The sequence below is a fragment of the Vulpes lagopus genome, chromosome 1, assembly GCF_018345385.1.
Source record: "Vulpes lagopus strain Blue_001 chromosome 1, ASM1834538v1, whole genome shotgun sequence".
Lineage (NCBI taxonomy): Eukaryota > Metazoa > Chordata > Mammalia > Carnivora > Canidae > Vulpes > Vulpes lagopus.
The window spans coordinates 132,670,183-132,690,601 of record NC_054824.1 but is presented as its reverse complement, the minus strand read 5'-3'; the positions used below and the strand labels follow the sequence as shown (position 1 = coordinate 132,690,601).

At 40.8% G+C, this 20,419-nt stretch overlaps 1 protein-coding gene across 13 annotated transcripts in view; it reads right to left on the bottom strand.

Moving 5' to 3' along the window:
• The window catches only part of FHOD3 (formin homology 2 domain containing 3), a 462,694-nt gene that overhangs the window by 87,156 nt on the left and 355,119 nt on the right, over positions 1–20,419 (bottom strand). For 11 of the 13 annotated variants that reach the window (XM_041743118.1, XM_041743137.1, XM_041743156.1 and 8 more), the window contains 2 exons: positions 7,239–7,373; positions 3,921–3,971 (listed from right to left, as the gene is read on the bottom strand). In XM_041743118.1, coding sequence (XP_041599052.1) covers positions 3,921–3,971; positions 7,239–7,373 — 186 coding nt within the window. The remainder of the gene's footprint in view (positions 1–3,920; positions 3,972–7,238; positions 7,374–20,419) is intronic. The other 2 variants (XM_041743146.1, XM_041743201.1) reach the window with 1 other exon arrangement.

The following is a 20,419-nucleotide window of genomic DNA, read 5'->3' as shown; positions in this document are numbered from 1 at the left end:
AAATGGTAAATCTGGTATAATGTGTATTTTGCCACAATTAAAGACTATTTTTTAGAGAGAGAGAGCATACATGCACATTTGCATGTGAGTGGGGACAGTGGGCAGAAAGAGAGGGAGGGGGAATCTTAAGCAGGCTCCAAACACTTTGTGGAGCCTCACAACCCTGAGATCATGACACGAGCCAAAACCAAGAGTTGAACACTTAACAGACTGAGCCACCCAGGTGGCCCTACAATTAAAGACATTTTAAAATGGCACAGACAAGGGGGCACTGAGGTCAAGAGTCACTAAATCTTTGTGAAAAAGCAGTGCCAGTGTCCATCTGCAATGGGCCAGAGTGGTGAGGGGAACCAGTATGCTTGGGAAGCACTAAGCCACCTGGCATTTAGAGCTGTACAGCTTAGCAACCCCTCCTGACCCATGGCAACCTCTGGCAGTCCCTGTGGAGGAAGCTCACCCCATGTCACAACCTTCCCTTACAGATACACCCTGAATCACTTAGAGGCCGAGTAGTACTTGATCCCAGGAGCCCAGCAGCCCATGAGATGACGGTCATATGTCCCTGTGGCTTTGCGACACAGCCCTCCAACTGATAGACTCCCCTGAAATTTTCTGTGTACAAGGTGCTGGGTTTTCTATCCACAGACCACAGCCTTAAGAAAAGACTTTTCACCTTTCCCACTTTCATCTAAACATTTCCATTTATCCTACTTCCGTCCATATTTTTGTTTATTCATTCATCTTTTCATTATTTATTGAAAATTTGTCAAGTGCCTGTCATGTGCTAAGAGCTGCCGTAGGTACTAGAAATTTAATAATAAACAAGAAAATCCCCATCCTCGTGGAGCTCACAGTTCAATGGGAGAGACAGGCAAACAAACCTTAGGAATGAATTCACACATCCGCCAAGGTCACGGCTGCAGGGGCTTGTATGGCAGTCCGGGACATACAAAGGGCCCTATGGAAACTCTGTTGACTTTAGACTAACCTAAACCTACTTACAGATGGCTTTTCCTGCCACTCTCCTACTTGGGAACTCTCCCTTACATTAAACTGAAATCTGGTTCCTTCTAAGTTCTATTCTGTCTTCAGACCTGTTAAGCAATGCTCAGAATCCTCTCTTACTGCTTCACTGATCACTTTCATACCTAATTTCCCAAATCCTAGCCCAGTCCTGACCTTTCCTCTTGCACTCTGTTCCCATAACCCCTGCTTCCCATAGGCATTTCCTATGCCATTCCCTTCAGACTAATCTCTGCCCTGACCCTACCCCAACATATGCTCAGCCTGGATCTCATTCCTTCTTATTCCTTTAAAAAGATTATTTGTGAATGTTACTTCATCATGATCAGATAGAGCCTTTCTTCTAATATTAAAAAAAAAAATTAGAAGTATCACCTCAATAGAATCTTATTCTGGGTCTGCATCATTGTCAATGGAATAGTTTGCCGGAGATTACAGAATGAGATAATATGAAATAAATCAACACAAAACCAAATGTGCCTGGATGACCATTACACCTCAAAATAGCAAAACCACATTCATCTTGTTGCACTAGATGATACAAACCTTAAAAAACTCTCTGCTATGACTCCAGTCATTTTTCTCTGAGTCATTGCATTTAGAGTAAGAGACATGGGACCCAACAAACATACCTGGCTCTACCAAGAGTTCCTAGGGGTGCCTGAGTAGTGCAGTTGGTTAAGTATCTGTTGGTTTTGGCTTCAGTAGTGGTCTCAGGGTCATGAGATCGAGCCCCTGTGGAGCTTCATGCTCAGTGGGGAGTCTGGTTAAGTCTCTCTCTCCCTCGCTCTCTGCCCTTCCCACTGCTTTCTCTCTCTCTCTTTAAACAAACAAACAAACAAACAAACAAATAATTTTGTTTTCTTTTTTACATTTCTAGATGGAGTCCTCTTCCTTATTTCTGAACATCTTTCCACCTCTGATCTCCATTTTCTCCATCCATTTCTGAATCCCATTATATTTGGAAATCTTATCTTTTCCTGGTCAACCAGAAATCCCCAACAACTTTCCAAATAGGAACAAAAGTTTATATTTCTCTCTTTTCTTCACCAGGTAATTTAAGAAGCCAATTAACCAAGAAAAGTGGTTGGTCCAAACCAAACGGAAATTCTTGGCTGCTTCCACAGTGCTCCATGTAAGCAGAGATGGGGCCCACATGAGGCCATGGAGAGCCCACCCCTGCACCAGTGAAGAAGGCCCCGGCAGATGGATGGCAAGGGGCAAGGACTGATGTCAGAACAAGAAGCACCAGGAAATGAGTGGCAAACACCCCTATGTATAGGTTTTCCACCACATTAGTGATGCTGTGCTTTGATATCCAGAAAGAGGTAGCCTCCAGTGGTTTGGGAACATTTTTAAATCAATCTGAAACCAGTAGAGACTTTGGTATCTCCCCAGAAACTTTTAAGCCTTGCTTATGCAGACATAACTTGACAGTCAAGTTGTCAAAAGCTAAAAAAAAAAAAAAAAAAAAAAAAAAAGGCAGAATCTGGAGGGAAAGTTAAAAATGAAAATAAAATTTGGTTTCTTAAGCCTGGGCATAAAGTCGGCAGCATTTTCAGTAAAAGTCTATGTCCTCCAATATCAAAAATGGGTATGAATTAGGAAAAAAAAAGTTTCTTGTTTCTTTCACTCTAAATTTGCTGGCCACAACTGGTTATTATGATGACAATAATCTAATAAAACACTGGAATTAAAGCAATGCCATAGTTTTGTTTATGAGGCTGACCTAAGCATCTATTTTTTTAATTGAACACAGGCATACTCCATTCTTCTCTCCCCTCAGACTGTCTTGAACTACTTAACTGAAGGTGTCTAGAAAAGTCAGCAAAGTTCCACTTATTGGCATAGTTCATAGATGGTGAGGTTCTCAACCGGCTCTAGTAAGAAATCAGCCTTTCCATTGCTCCGTGTACTACCGCCATCTGGTGGTAGAGGGAATAACTCCAGGATCAAAACAGGCCGGTTTACTTCCAAAACCAGTTTCTTTTGCTTAGTTTATCAGACATAGAATAGATTCACTTTGTATATTTTAGTGGGATTCAAAGCATGGTGCCATTGAAAAAACAAAATAGTTTACAGCTTAATATTTTATATAAAGCTGTTGGTTCATTTGCTCATTTATTCCATATAACCTTCTTAAGTGCCTACTGTGTGCCAAGCACTCTGAAGGGCATTGGAACAACAAGGAAAACGTGACATGGTTCCTGCCATCCTGGAACTGAGAATAGTTAGTAGGGAGACAGGTAAGTAATCGGCTTTATCCTGCAAGAGTCTCAGGAATGTTTGCTGCCTCAGTCAGTGCCTAGCATGGTGTGTGCATTCAAATATTTGTTAAAGGGAGGCACCTGGGTGGCTCAGTGGTTGAGCATCTATCTTTGGCTCAGGTGGTGATCCCGGGGTCCTGGGATCAAGTCCCACATCAGGCTTCCCACAGGGAGCCTGCTTCTCCCTCTGCCTGTGTCTCTGCCCCTCTCTGTGTGTCTCTCATGAATAAATAAATAAAATCTTAAAAAAACAAAACAAAAACATTTGTTAAAGGAATACTGAACGAGTGATCTGGAAGCACACAAGAGGGATATCTACCCTAGGCTCAGTAGTGTTAGTTCAGGATATCACCATATGTCAATACGCTAAACTAATGTGCTCATTTGGAAAGGAGTCGCAGGAACAGGCATTTGTCTCACACCATGATGGCATTAAATAGTAAATCTAAATTTTCATGGAAAATTTAGATAACTAGGACACTCTTTTCTACAAAATACCAGTTACCCAAAGTCTTAGGCGTCTTTAGTGAAGCTATTTATTTTAATTAGCACAGTATCCTCAGCATGCTTGGTTAAGGATGCAAAGTCAAGTGCCATTTGGTTTCAATGGGAAAGAAGAAATATACACACCTTTCTTCTCTTGCTTGTCTTTGCTCTTCTCTTTTGTCTAAATACTCTCGACTAATGGAAATATGCAGAAGAAACAAAATAGGGAAGGAAAATAACAAAATTAGATGCTCATGCAATTGCCAAGAAATTATTAACAGTGTATCACGAAAAACTCTATTGCCTCAGAAATGGAAAATAATTGTGTTCGATTTTTTTAAAAAACAACAACAAATATCAAGGTACTACACTTTAAAAGTACTAAATATAATGGATTTCCTATAAAAGCACCAGGATGAGAACATGGGAGATTCTACTAAGTAAAGAAAGAAGAGTTTAGGTATATGAGGGGAGAAGGGAAAAGAAAAAAAAGCTTTTTAAAATATGAAACAGTACATACGTGACATATGGCAACTACAAGCAAGCAAGAGCTTTCAGAGACGAGTAACATCCAATCAAAGTCTGGTAGGCTCCATGACTTTCATCTCAAGAATTACATCTGGGTGAGTCCAGGCATCATGGCCATTTCATGTTGCACTCTATAGTTTGGACATTCATCCCATAGTGCAGGATTCTTTCTCTGCACCCCTCACATTCCCAGTTTCTAGGCAGGGATCAGGGGAAGCTCTCACTCTGTGCATCCTCTTGTCTGCACTTATGAGTTGCTAAACTTTGTCCAACTCTAATGTTTGTTGTTCTGCTCCTGCTGGTGAGATTCCAGCTTGAATCTGAGTTTAAGACTTAAGATCAGCCACTTCTCAGTGGACCACATATTTTCCTGAAAAACTATGACTTCATGTTTTCTAAACTGGACTTCACAATGCAGCTGAAGAATGCTACCCCTCCAAGCACTGGCAACAGGATAGAAAGGGGCAGTAAGTTAGAGCAACTAAAGCAGATTAGGAGAGGGAGAAAATGCAACAAAGACCCAGATTTGTTATCATTTATAAGCACCTGTACTCATCATTTTCCACCCTAGAAATAATATGTCCCATAACCCAGGAAGCTTAAGACCACATTCAACAACAATAACAATAGATAAGGATGTTTTGCAGGAAAAAAAGCACAAGAAGCCTGGATAACTTAAATCAGTAAAATGCCTGAAGAAAGGTCAGGCATTTGGGTAATTCCAGGGACTACTTGATAAAGCTTTTCCTATTTCCTTTTTGAATTTCTTTTCATTTACACCCTAAGACTTTTAGGAAGGAATTATAGTCTTCATAATTAATAGTTGTATGTGGTCTGTCCTAATGATCAGCAGTCCTTCTTGGACAGGGTCTTGCCAGGATCTCTTGGTGTCTTAAATGAGAAGTGAGACCCACTTGGACCAAGAGCAAATATTGATAGTTATAAGCACAGTCTCTTCCTACATACATACATACAGTTTAATATAGAGTACAGTGCATTCTTGTCCTGTTCTTCTGGAACTCTAACTACATGAATGCAAGGCACTCTGTTATTTTCCTATAGGTCCCTGAGAGACTGTACATTTTCCCCAATGTTTTGCTTCATTTTTTGGATTGGATAATATTTCTATTGTTCTATCTTCCAATTTACTGACTCTTTCTTCTTTCGTCTCCATTCTGCTACTGAACCCATCCAATTAATTTTAATTTTGATTACTGTATTTTTCAGTTCTATATGTATTTCCTCTTGATTCTTCTTTATAGCTTTTCTTTGCAGAGCCTTATCTTTTCATTAACTTCAAAAGTATTTGCCTTTACTTTTTAGAACACGTTTATAGTAGCTGCTTTACAGTTTTTGTCTGATAATGACATCTATGTCCTTTTACAGTTAGCATATTTTGATTCTCTTATTCCTTTAAGATTCTCCTGGATTTTTTGTGTGTGATAAGTTACTCTGGATTGCATTCAGAACATTTTAAATATTTTGAAAGGAGACTCTGGGTCTTGCTTGAATTCTATGAAGAATCTTATTTTCCTTTAGCAGGCCATCAACAAGGTTAGGTTCAGCCTGCAAGTTCTGACTGCCTCTGACATTGGCTAAAATATTAACTTAGTTTTCAAATATTTTTTAATGATTTGTTAAAATGATTTTGTTAAAAATGATTTTCTAACAAATCAAACCCTTGTGTGCACCCACCCAGTGGCCAGTCTGGGAACTGAGTGTGGTCCACTCTGTATTTAGTTCTCAAAGTCTGTACTATATTCTTTAGGTTTTAAGCCACATGTGCACAAACTGGAAACGAGCTCAGGAGTGCTCACTTGATCTCTCTACTCTTTGTGACTTTCCTATAATCTTCTGGCTTCCTTGGGTCTCCTTTCCTGCTCCTCTAGCCAGAAAGCTTGGGCTTTATTTTCTATGCTCTGCTATACTTTCAGTAAATCCATCTGCACCCATCTGCAGTGTGTTCTGGAAAAACATTACTGCACCTGTAAACCCTCACTGACAATGTTTTATACTCTTGTGGGTTTAAGTGGGAGTAACTGAAGGAAATATTGTTTGCCAAAGAAATTGAACTGAGGAAACAGGAAGTGAAGATGGGGTGAGAAATGAAAACAAGAAATAACATAGAAGGTCTCACAGCGATGACTGGAAAGATGACAAGGGAAGAGATTAGGAGGAGGAGAGGAAGCAGGGAAAAGAAGAGTAGAAGGAATGAAATGTGTAAGGAAAGACACAGCAGGTGTCCAGAGAGCACTGCAGAGCATGAAGCTCAGGAGAGAGAAGCAGAAGGAAGTTGACCAGGGCGTTGGGAAGAACAGGTGCACAAGCTGGAGCTGGAGGAGAAATGGAGTGGCACTGGATGCAGCAGGGGCAGACAGCCTGAGACAGGAACACAGCCTTGGGGCTGGAGGGAGACCAAAGAGATCAGTGGGTTGGGAGTCATCGGCAGAACAGCTTTCTCCTCCAGACGAGGAGAGAGGATTGTTCAAAAAAAATATATTGAAGATTGATACAGGGAGCAAAGAAGCAAACCAGAAAGTGGGAAAAGTATTTTCTTTTGGCATCCAATAGGATATGAATAAAACATGAGTAGCTTTAGGGGGAAATGACAAATTAAGTTAGGACAATTAGGCTGTCTTCAGGAAAGCCTGGATAAGACCATTTTAGATAATGGAGAACCCAAAAATACACAAATTCCTAATTGTATTTGGCTGGCTTTCTGTGCTTCCTGCCATATGGTTAAAGGGAAAAGGCCATAACAAGCCAGAGCTAGCCCATTTCAGGAATGTCTTACCGTTCCTTAAAAACAGAGACAGAATCTAAAGCAAACATATTACTACCAAACCCTTAAGACCAGAAGTAATCATATAGAGCAGGAAAGTATGTGCTTTAATTTTCAATTTGTTATTTACAAAATCTTGAAATTCCTCTTACTTGAATTTATTCCTTTCTTCCCGTTCTATTCTCTGCAACCTTTCTTCTCGCTCCTGCCGCCGCCGCTCTCTCTCTGCTGCCAATGACTCTTGGTGCTGCCTAAAGGATGATGTGAGAAGACCACTCAGTGATGACCTAAAGATACAGAGTTAATGTTTTAGTGGCTTGGTCTGTACCCAAGTACCCAAGGAGGAAGCAGCCATACTTCAGTTAGAATTGAGGGTCTGGTTCACTAGTACCTAGGTATTGCTGGGGGAAAATTACTGAGTTTCCCAGGGTCTTCACCTGTAAATGGAGGTTAGTAACTCCACATGCCAGAAGGACAGGAGGATGGTAATTTGTATAAAATACTAAGCACCATGCTTGGCATATAAGCAGTCTTCAATGATGTGTGCTGTTATTACCAAAAAGAATTCCAGTAATATGCATAACATAGAAATTCATCCTCTCTCTCTCTCCTTTTCCCTTTCTCTTCATGGAGACACACATTTTAAAACTTTTCTATGGAAAGACGTTATAGAATCAACATTTAATCTAAAATTGGTTTTTTACTCAGCCATCAACAAAACAGAAATCTTACCATTTGCAGCAATGTGGATAGAACTAGAGAGTATTATGCTAAGTGAAATAAGTCAGAGAAAGACAATTATCATATGATCTTACTCATATGTGGAATTTAAGAAACAAAACAGAAGGTCATAGGGGAAGGGAGGGAAAATAAGACAAAATCAGATAGGGAGACAAATCATAAAAGACTCTTAACTATAGGAAACAAACTGAGGGTTGCTGTAGGGAAGGAGTGTGAGGTATTAAGGAGGGTATGTGATGTGATGAGCACTGGGTGTTATTTGCAACCGATGAATCACTGAACTCTACCTCTGAAACTATTAATACACTATATGTTAATTAACTAAATTAAAATAAATCTTTTTAAGAAAAAAACCTCTCCTAGTGGAGAACACAAGATTCCTTAGTGCAGGAGAAAGATGTGAGAAAGATATGACTCTTGTATCACTCACATTCTGCCCTAAGTCCCACAGCCATTCTCTGCTACTTGCCTCTGGCTCTCATTCAGAGGTGATAGAAGTAGAGGGAAGAAAGTACCATTCCTGAAAGCCACAGGAAGGGAGTAACCAAATCCTATGCTTCAGGCTCATGAGGGAACTACATCAGCCCTAGACACTCAGGCATGTATAGAATTTGATTTCTCCTTCACATAAATGAAGTCCAGACTATCTTGCTTAAGTTGCTGTTATTTAAATACTCTATACCTGTGAAAAATGAATAGAGTGAAATGGATTGACATGGGTGATTCTAAAAAGTGCAATATTTATTGACAGTGAAAAGTAGTTTCAAGAATATGACCAGTATACTGTTATTTGTACAAAGTTTAAATATATGCAAAGCAAAATCATACACTATTTAGGGATATGTTTATATTTAGCAAAAACATAAAAACACATATGGAAATTATAAAAAACCAATTTCAAGTGGTCATCACTGGGAAGGAAAAAATTAAAGGAGTAAGGGCTTCAATTTTATATGCAATGTTCTTTATAGCTCTAAAATTTCCTGTCACTAAAATCTTCTGTAAGCCTGGAATATATTTTTTGAAGTCATCCTTTTGCTCTTGAAGAATCAAAACTTCTTCTCTTTTAATATCAAATATCTTTGAAGCCCCAAGCTAGGTGAACATCAAAAGTTAAGTCTAGGGGCACCTGGGTGGCTCACTGGTTGAGTGTCTGCCCTTGGCTCAGGTCATGATCCTGGGGTCTGGGGATCCAGTCCCACATCAGGCTCCCCATAGGGAGCCTGCTTCTCCTTCTACCTATGTCTGCCTCTGTATGTTTCTCATGAATAAATAAATAAAATCTTTTTTTTTAAAGTTAAGTCTAGAATTTTAAAGCAAAATATAACTCTACGCAGAATTTTTTTAGGAACTGTTTTCCCTCACAAGGGGAATTTGAATCCAGCCCAGCTCCCCAGCCTGCCCTGTGTTGTTATCTCCTTAAGTAGTAGCAGCTTTACTGAGTTCCCTTTTCAGAGGCAAGAGACAAGAACAAACTTGGTGGTCTGTGCTCTTTGGTGAAGAGCAAGGTAAGAACCTTGCCATCCCCCACCCCCAAGTTCTGACTTTAATTTGTTCTTCCAAATGTTTCCACTTATATCAGGGAAAACTTTACACGTAACTTAATAATGGGCTATTAGTGGCTATGCTAAAGAAGTCACAGTGAAGCTTCTCTATACTGTACATTAACATCGTTTACTTCTGTAAACTGTGAATATTGGAGCATGTATAAAATTCAAGTAGTACGAGAACTTAAGAACATTAAGTAGTGTCCAGTTTAGTCAAATGGATAAGCCATTCCTTCCTGTGGATTGTGCTCCTGCCCACTTGGACCTCATAAGAAGAGCTCTCCTATTGACTGGCCAGAACACAACAGCAAACACACTGTTGGGCAGCATTAACAATACATGAAGTCTCCTTCCTTAATCATTTCACAGTTTGGAAGAACCGAAATGTGAGCTGCTAACTCCAAGCAATGCAGAATGGTTACTCTTTTCTGGAAATGAAACAAAATACCTTGAGCAATTCAAATTCTATTCTCCTGAGCACTCTAACACAGATCCCTGTAACAGGAAGGGAGAATTAAAAGACTTCCCGTGAGGGCGCCTGGGTGGCCCATTCAGTTAAGCATCCGCCTTCAGCTCAGGTCATGATCCCAGGGTTCTGGGATCAGGTCTCACACTGGACTCCCTGCTCAGCAGGGATTTCTGCTTTTCCCTCTACCCCTCCCCGCTGCTCATGCTCCCTCAGGCTCAATCTCTCTTAAATAAATAAATAAATATCTTTAAAAAAAAAAAAAAAAGACACCTCCCCATGAGCTTTTCTGTCCTAGATATAATCCATTTGGTCATACTGGAAACAAAAAGCTATAAACATAATATTAATAAATTAAATTACCCTAGGTCTCCTGGATAAGTCCAACATGTGAGAATATAAACTATGGTCCCATAAATCCTGTTTCTGGAAATGGGCTCAATCTATAATATCAATGCTGGAATGCATTCAAATCATACAAAGGGGACTATTCCAAACCATCCTTTGATTAAAAAAAAAAAAACACATCCAAATACCAAAATTCAAGGTAGCATGGTAAGTTCTCCTTATAAAGGCATCTTTTTAAAAAAGATTTTATTTATTTATTCATAAGAGACACACAGAGAGAGGCAGAGACATAGGCAGAGGGAGAAACAAGCTCCCTGCAGGGAGCCCAATGCAGGACTCAATCCCAGGACCCCGGGATCATGACCTGAGCTGAAGGCAGATGCTCAAACACTGAGCCACGCAGGCATCCCTATAAAGGCATCTTTCACAGATCTGTATCTTTCATATCAAGTTTTCCAGGAAAAACACTTACAGTGATTGGAAGTTGCTGTGATGAAGTGCTATGGTGAAAAGGAATGAGCACAAGGCTTAGAGAAAAACCTGAGCATGGCCAACCACTGAACACCTGTGAGCCTAGTTTACTTGTTTGTAAAATGGTAGTAATAATACTTGCAACTCCTGAAGCACTGTAAGGTTAATATGACAGTTTATGTATGAGTCTGCTGAGAACAGCATTTGTGTCATAATGGGTACACGACATATGTCATTTTATGTTGGGAGCCTAAAACCTCTAAATGCAGAGAAAAAGCTAAGCTGCAATCCCCAAGGCTGGATCTGGAATATGACACTGGCAGTTCCCGGCCTGAGAGGCTAGACTGGGCTGGGATTCGATCTGAATCTTCCCACTGTGGCTTCCAGCTGGGTGAGTCACTGGGACTGCGTGCCACCCCACAACGCACCTGGAAAGCTGAAGTCATATATAAGTTACACCCCTGGCAACAGCAGCCGAGTGAAGCCACCTAAGAATGCAGGTGGAGAGGAGCGAGAGAGAGTGATTTTGCAATGGAGCGGATGATATACTCTGAGTGAGAGGAATTGCAACATTTAATCTTGGCCATACCAGGCTCCAGGGGCTGCCTCAGAAACCCATCTGGCTAAAGCCTCCCTCGCCAGGATGTCTGAAACAGGAACTCCATTTCACTGAAATGTGGTCGGTAATAACAATTACCATTTATGAAGACAATACTGTTTCGCAATTATTTTATGTGAAATGGTTCTTCTAACCCTACAACCTCCTGGACGAAGTTTCATTTTTCTCTCCTTAATAGATGAGGAAACAGAGGCCAGAGGAGTCACATTTGGGATACAGCAGAGCTGGGCATTTAAACAAGCCTGTTAGGCCAGACCCCTAGTGTTGACCAATGTCTTAAAGAAAGTCCAAGAGGAAGGAATACATTCCATCTCATTTTATGAGGCCAGTATTACTCTGGTGTACAAACCATTTTGGAAGACAGCTTGGCAATTTCTTAAAAAGCTTAACACACATCTACTATATGACCCAGCCACTTCACTTCTAGGTATTTAACCAAGAGAAATGAAAGCACATTTCCATACCAAGACTTGCAAACAAATGTTCATAGCCAAAAATTGGAAACAACTCAAATGTCCATCAACAGGTAAACAGATAAACTGTGGTATGTCTATATGAGGGAGTATTAGTCTGCAATAAAAAGGAATGAAGTATTGAAACATACAAATGAATGGATTTCAAAACAGTTATGTTAATTGAAAGAAGCCAACCCCTCCCTAAGAGTACATACGGCGTGATTACATTTATATAAAACTCTAAAAAGTGTAAACTAATCTCTACGGACAGAAAGCAGACCAGTGGTGGTCTGGGATGGGGAGTGGCAGCCATAATCACAAAAGGGCATGAGAAAATATCTGGGATGATGGATATTTGCCTTATCTCAATTGCAATAACGGTTTCACATGCATACTTAACGTCGAAAATTCTGCTCAACTTTTTTATGTCAATTACACTAAAAAAGCTGTTTAAACACACACACACTCCTTTTGGTAAGTCTGAGTTAAGTACAAGTTCTATTTGTAAAAGAAGCAGATCCTCAACATTTTTTATTTCATAAAATTATCTCTAGTGAAATAGTAACAAAAGTCAAAGTAAGTTAATAAATTATCTGATATTTGAAATTATTACTTAATTTTCAAGTAGATAATTTAATATGAAGATTATAGAGGTCAAGAAACAGTAATAAAATGGCAATTCAACAATGTAGAACACAGATTGTCCTCACAACCTGGCTATGAAATTGGGGGTCACCTGATCTAACAATCAGAGGAGAAGAGGTAACTCTGGGTTATGCTTAGGTATAAAAGGCGCCTGCTTGTCCTGAAATGAGGAGATGTCAGAATCTTCATACTTCAGGGCTACATCCCAGCTCTCAAGATGAAATGAGCAAGCGCCGGAGGCAGCCCTAAGAAACAGGCAACTTTTCTCCAACATCACTGCTACAATCCCAGAGACATCTGCATCAAAGATGGGGACATGGGTTTAAGGCTTCCTTTTGCTTTGCCTTCTCCAGCCTGTCACACAGTGCTTCAGCACAGGTCTGAGCTTCCCAGGCACAGGAGGGAACAGAGAGCTCACACAGCAGGCCCTGGAGCCTGCACTCGCTCATGCGCAGGGCTTGCTGCCATTCCTCTAGGCCTACATGGTGTCATGCTTTGACCTGGCCCCCAGCCCCTTCTGCGGGCCCTGGCCTCAGGCTCATAGCAGTTCTTGCCAGTTCATTCTTACATTCTACTCTCCTGTCGAAGACCAAATGAGTCCTCCAGCCAGGAGGTCAGTCTTCCCATCACAGCCCCAGGGCCACCTCAATGTGGCTTCGTAATTAAACTATTCTCCTGGCAGCTTCCACAACACAGATTGCCACCAGTACCTCCTGTACCATGGCTTCCTGGCCTTGCTGGCCCAGAACGAGGTCTCTTCTAAACATAGTCCTCCGGCTCAGGATTATGTTTTGAAGAAAAGATGTGAATTTTTTTTAAAGATTTTATTTATTTATTAGAGACACACAGAGAGACAGACAGACAGACACAGGCAGAGGGAGAAGCAGGCTCCATGCAGGGAGCCTGATGTGGGACTCGATCCCGGGTTTCCAGGATCACGCCCTGGGTTGAAGGCAGCGTTAAACCACTAAGCCACTGGGACTGCCTAACTTACTCAATTTTTTTTGAAAAAATCTCCCTCATTTAAATGGGCTTGCTCACCTCACCATGAAAGCTGGCAAACCTAGGGATAAAATGCAACATGTCTTACGTTAGTGACTCAGTTTCCCAGACCTGTTACCCGAGGTGTCCCTCATGAGGATAGAGCATCTATGCTAGGCTCTCAACTTTGATGGCTTCTCTCTAGCTCTTCTACAAAATTTCATTTTCTTCACAAAATTTGCTACAATGGAGACTCTCTATTTGCTGATGGTTTGCTTACCTTCTGTGTCTGCCACTGGAGTATAAGCCAGATGAAGCCAGGAACAGGGTCTGATTAAATCAATGTTGACATCCCATACCAGCATGGGTGGCACATCACGATCACTGAGATAATATTTACTGAATGAAATATAGGAGTCCTTATATGTATGTAGGAGGGTGTACAGCCCCCAGTGGCTAGGTTTCCAGCTGTCACTGGCTACTGTGGTTTTGCCCTGGGCACTATACGAAGATTAGAGCGAAAGGATGGGGGTGGGGTTTCCTATCTAAATATCTTGCTATCTGTCTATGCACACACACTCTTTCTCAAATCAACCCAGGAGGAAACTCAACCTCTACCATTATAATGGTAAAGCTTATTTACTTATGGCTGGGCTTTGTGGGAAGCAGTGGGAGAAATGTACACTTTCAGAGGGAGAAATCTCTTCCCTTGTTTCTACTCTTTTTCACTCTGTAATCTTTGTACAATGCTAATGTAAGACCACGATAGCCAGTGACAAGTAGAAAATGGACCATCAGGGGTGGACCCACAAGGAGAGGGTGCACAGAAGGGTGGTGACACAGGGGCTCAGCTCACAGCATAGAGTGTCTACAGTTCTGCCAGGGTAGGGGTTCCATCGGCAATCTTTTGAGGAGTGACATTTGCATTTCCTTGTTAGAGATCTCACCAAAGGCTAAGTGTTACACACACTGTTCTCACCTCCCAATAGAGTTACAGTACATACCCTTTAAAGTTGGTGTCTTTACCTTTTATATAAATGAGAATGAGAGAATAATTAAAAAAAAAATCTATTCTAATCCTACTTTCCAAAGGAAGGAAACAGGATTCTGTGAGGTTAAAACTGGTCGTGCATTTGTTCACCTGTTTATTTGACAAAGAGGTATGGGGCAGGGCAGTGAACAGGAGGCTGGAGAATCTCATGCAGGACACAGAAATGGCTGCTGCCCAACAGCAGTGAAGAAGCAGCAAAGAAGTCCTACAGGAGAAGGCAAGGAAAATGAGCTTAGCACAAAGTGCCTCCTTGCAAAAAGAAAAAAAACCCACCTGTTTCTTGATAAGTCATGAGAATGTGGACCCTACAGAGCATGGTTCCGCTTGTCTTAATGATATTCCCCAAGTCTTAAAATAAAAGGGCCAGTCTAGGAAAGTTAACCATCTTGATCCCTTGGCTTCATGGGACCCAAGTCTACTACCATAGACCACTGCAGATTCATGAGCCCCATTTTAGAGACAAAGGATAAATGTATAATGATTCAAAGGGCTGAGAGCTGAAATAGGGGTACATGAACCCACAAAGAAATTACAATTCATCCTGTCTGAAGAGGAGTTTTATAGGACAGATGTTACCTACATGGCTCTTAGAGGATAAAAAGGATCAAGTGAATGATTAAAAAAGAGGTTAGCCAAAGAACAGAAAAAATTTGAAGCAAGGGGCCTCAGTAGAGCCCGGTATGTTCACAGTGGCATCTCCATGGGGTTAGAGGACAGTGAGGATACGAGACATGACAGCTGATGAAGCTGGAAGGTGCATGCAGGACCGAAACAGGAGAGATCCTATTGGTGATATTAACCAAGTTAGGCTTCACTGATAGTGAGAGTCAAGGTTTCTAAGCAGGAAAAATCACCTGCTCAGATCCACATTTCAGGACATGTATCACTCAATACATAGTCCAGGCATGACACAGGTATTGAACTAAATCTCTGGTAGTAGGAATGGTGAGCAGTCAGTTCCAAAACACATGTGGGAGAAAGAATCTCCAAAGTCTATTGAGGATTCAGAGTCCCCCTGGGACAGAGGGCTGACAGTTTCCAAATACCCAAAGTCACTGCATGAAACTGGCATTAGGGAGCCAGACCTACTGCAAACTCACTGGGCCAAAGCACTGGTGCTTCTCCCCTCCTGCACTTTGGATGTAACACAATCGATTAATCAGGACCACATTGTGCCTTACAGGAATTCATTGTGTATAACAAGATTGGTATCAGGAATTAGCAGTAGGCAAGTAGGAAGTTGACAATGTAAAAAGAGAACTCAACTTCTTTGAATAGCAGGGACTCGTTCACATTGGTACCTTTTATTTCCTATTGGCAGTTATGGACTGGGTGCCATTAATTGTGATCATGTAATGAGGCACTGACTTTTATCCTATATTTATATGCTTTTCAGGATTTTCTCAGTGATGCTTGAGGGTTTTTTAAAAATTTAATTCCACTTTGACCAATCTAAATTTAAAATTAAAAAAACACTTTAACTGGAGCCCCTTTGGACAGTGGGGCTCTTGATTCCACCAACACCATTTTTAACAAAGTACCGTATAGATCAAGTGATGGAACATAGCCAGCAAGCATTTGAGATCCAGAAAAACACATGAATCATATGTTTGGAAAAGCAGTGGTTTGAAACCCAAACAAATAAAACCTCAAGGCACATGTAGGTACTAGTGAAGGCAAGAAATGATAAAAGCCAAAGCTAACTAGAACAAGAGGACACAAGCATGCAGACCCATGCAGAACAGATAGTCCACATGAAGGAGGAAATCAGGACGAGGAAGGCACAGGTATCAGCAAGTTACACTCAGGGCAACAGACAAAAGACCTGCCAGGCAAGTAATATACAAGAGCTGAAGTAACTGTAAGTAGGCAGGAAATGCCTATGGAAACAGACATCTTCATTCTGAGGAAGAGGTTTCCACACCAATGGTGGAGGCAGGTTTTGAAGGGAGTCATAGAAGTGAGATCCCACAAGGGGGAGCTTGACTTGGGAGAAGTCACTGCTCAGCACAGCAGGCGCACATTCTCCTAGTCCTAGGTGTTTGGTCCCCAGGCTCCCCAAATGTCCCCCCGCCCCCGCATTCTCTATTCCATTTGTCAATCATCATAAGAAACTGCACAATAGTGGATAACAAAAATAATGGGACTGTTTCAAGGTAGCACATGATACAGTCCTGCTCCAAAGACTACTGGCTGGATGGTAAAGAGAAGAATTGAGAGGAAGGAGAGCTCCTGACAACCCCAGAGAAGGCAGGAAACGGAGGCACTCCTAAGGAAAGAGTTTGAACACAGACCCATACACGAACCTATATTCTGGTAGGTATATGACAAATCAGTAGGGAAATAATGGATTATTCAATAAATGGTATGCAAACAAGTGAAAACATTTAAGGTGGTTCTCTGTCTCACACTATATTCCAAAATAACTTCCAGATAGATAAAATATTTCAATTTGAGAATTGCAGCTGGAAAATTGCAGCTAGAAATTCTAGAAGCAAGTATGGGAGAAAAGGGTTTCCTCATGAAGAACACAAAACCAGAAAGCAAAATAGATTAATACTTTTAACTCATAAAATTTAAATTTTTCTGCATGGCAAAAATACCAGAAATGAAGTAAAAAGACCAATGTTTGAAGAAAATAATTGCTACTCTTAATCACACTTTATAAATAACCTCTACACTTTGTTAAGAACTCAATGACTATGAACCAAAAATTCACAGAAAAGGAATTAAAGGCTTGTGGACATATGAAAACATGCTCAATCACACTCATAGCACAAGAAGTGTAAATTTAAATTTTAATGACATAATTCTTCACTTTCAGGCTGAGAAGTTGAGTGGTCTTTTTGCAAGAGGATGGGGGAAGCAAGCTCTCTCACACACTACGGTTGGTAAAATTGGTACAATCCTCATGAAGAGAAATTTGACAAAATTTCTCTTGCATAAGCAACTGACTTACTAAATGCATAAGCATTTATGCATAAGCAACTGACTTACTAAATCTATTTCTAGGAACTTATCCTATGGATAACCACACATATAAGAATTACACTGCCATGTCATTGTTCACAGCAAAAACCCTGAGGCCCATAAAAATGGAATTGGGTATATGAAGTAGCATCCAAAGGAAAAAAGTATGATGCAGCCATTAAAAAGAACACAACAATTATAAGTACTGTGGTGGGAAGAACCAGGAAACATTTTTTTAAGTGATAAAGCAGAACACAGAATAATTTGTATAGTGTATCACTGTTTGTGTAAAGATTACTAAACATGCATATGTTTATATGAACATCATATATATCTGAAAGTATACCTAAGAAATTGTAGGTGCTTCTGGGGAGGGACCTTCACTTTCATTGTATATCCCCCCCACATCCCTTTTTTTAAAAAAGATTTTTATTTATTTATTTGAGAGAGAAAGAGAGAGAGAGAGAGAGAATGTGGGAAAGGCAGAAGGAAAAGCAAACTTCCCACTGAGCAGGGAGCCCGATGCAGAATTTGATCCCAAGACCCTGAGATCACAACCTGAGCTTAAGGTAGACGCTTAGCCAACTAAGCCACCCAGGGGCCCCCCTATTTACACTTTTTAAATGCTGAATTGTGCACATATAAAGCCCATATAAAAAGAAATAAAATTTAAAGTTGCATCCTTTACTCATCCCTCATTAATGCATTATTACTCTCAACGGAGGTGCTATTACTTATATGTGGGTTTACTGTCGTCCAGGATATAGGAGAAACTCTGCTGAACAGCTACAGAGGGCAGACGTTCCCAAGCTTTTCTAAAGGCTCTTGATAATTAACATGTAAAACAAGAAGGTGATTGTCATTTCCAATAAGCAGTGGCACTGTTGTAAGTGGAAGAGAGAACAACAGGATCACTGCTTAAGGTACATACTGATCCTTCAGGTTTTAGCTCAGTGAACACAAAGAAGTCTTCCCTGGCCCCCTGAAATCTGGGCCTGGGGTTCTTCCAGTGTGCTCCCTGGAGCACTCAGTGTGTTCACCTGCTAATGCCCCTTCCAAGGTGCAAGCCCAACCTCATTATCAGGTTCCTCCCCAGGCTCAGCGCCAAGACTGACGGCCTCAGAGTACCTTCAGCCCCAGGCACCCAACTCGCGACCCCCCGCCCCCACGCCCCATCAGTAGTAACTGTGGCCACTGCTGCAAACAAGCATCTGGCCAGCATTTCTGAAAAGGCCCACAAGATGGAGATGTCACTGCAGGGATGGAAAGAGAATGTGCTCTGCCCTTCCCGACTTCCCAGACATGTTTACTGTGGCGTAATTATTGTTTGCTTGTTTGTTTTATTTGACTACTCAATATGAATGGTTCAAATATTCTTGTAATTTTTTCTTTTAGAAATACTTAGAACATTTCCCCTCAAAAAGCACATTTCAAAATCGAAGCATTTAGAAAGTCTGCTTTAATTAAACAGTTGCATCTTACGTCCCTGAGGGCCTCTGCAAATAGTTCTGGTTTTCTTATTTTTTTTTGTTTTGGCACAACTCAATGTCCAATTTCATGAAAATTAACGTTACACTGTTGCTGAAAGAGAGTCCTCTAAATGAAGCTGTAATAGGAGATGTGGAGATAGATTCATTATAATACCCTTGCCTTGTCTTAATTTTGCATATTGTTTCTTCAGTTCTTCCTTTCTAGCTCAATTTATCATTCCAAATTTGATTAACATCCAATGTACTAGAATGCTTGAGAAAAATATGAAAACTCTAAGTTCACAATGATGCCCAGTTATATGTGGGCTGGTTTTAAGTGGCCCAACCCTCCTGAAGGGATATTTTAGTTGGCCTGATTGTCCTAGGAGTTCAGGGAAAGGAGTCTCATTTCCAAATCAAGGGAATAGAATTCTAGATCTTCCAGTACTGCACAGCACCCTGACAAGATGTTTATTCATCAGGAGTATGTTAACAGAAGATGTGGTTTCTCACTGCAAAAATGCATCTACTGTTGATAATACTTCTACGTTTTTCCTGAGTTTTTCTTTTTGGCTTCAATAATTATGGGTATATAAAACATCTCAATAATCTTACAAATTCTATTGAAGAATAAACCTCAGTAAAAACAATCATATATCTCAATAGGGCAGAAAATAGTTGTCAGTGTGAAAGTGGATTATGAGTAATATCCAAAGAATCCAGTTGTCAAAAATGAAAAAGAAAAAATTAAACTCTATTAAACTATATATTAATAAATACAATTGACATTGTAAGTTTGGGTGATGGTATATAAGTATGAGGTGGAGTTGGGGGGCACTTTCTCTCTTTTTTTTCTTTAATAGTCACAGACATAAGCCAGCCAGCAAGACTAAAGTGTGATAGCACAGCCAGGCTGGGGGCTTGGTGGTCTTAATAAGGAAACAGCACATCTAATATTTCAAATGATTCATCACATTGTTTTGCAAAGCCATAGACAATGATAGTTGGAAAAAAATTTGCAAATATAAAGGAAGTAATAAACCTCTTTGAAGCTTTACTTGCTGGTGGCTACAGTAGCTGGTACAGGTATAAAACTTTCTGTGGCAGAGTGTGCTGTAAGAGAGAACAGACCACCTAGGAGAGAAAAGGCCCCTGTTATTGGTTTATCTGGTGACCAGGTTTTAGCACACAGGCTGCCTGGAGGGATTTCATGCCAGTACCTTCTTCAAGCCACAGACCACTGAGTCCACACCTCCCCAGGTGATACCTCCCCTGGTATCATATAGACTCCTCAGGCCTTGCATGCCCCAGGTTGAACATCTCCACCTTTAATTTGTTTTTCTCCCAGTAACTTATGCCTAAGCTCCTAGTTTCTAACTTCCTCATGTTTGAGCAAGCCTGAACCCTCACTCTTTCTGCTACCCATGCTCCCACCTTCCTCCAAGTTGGCCCAAACTCACTGCTCTTCTCAAGCCCCATGGCCACTGCCCTCGGTGGGCATAGTCAACTCTCTCAAACTCAGAGACAGCTTCTGGTAGCCCCAGTCCCTGTGGCCTCAACCCACTGATTC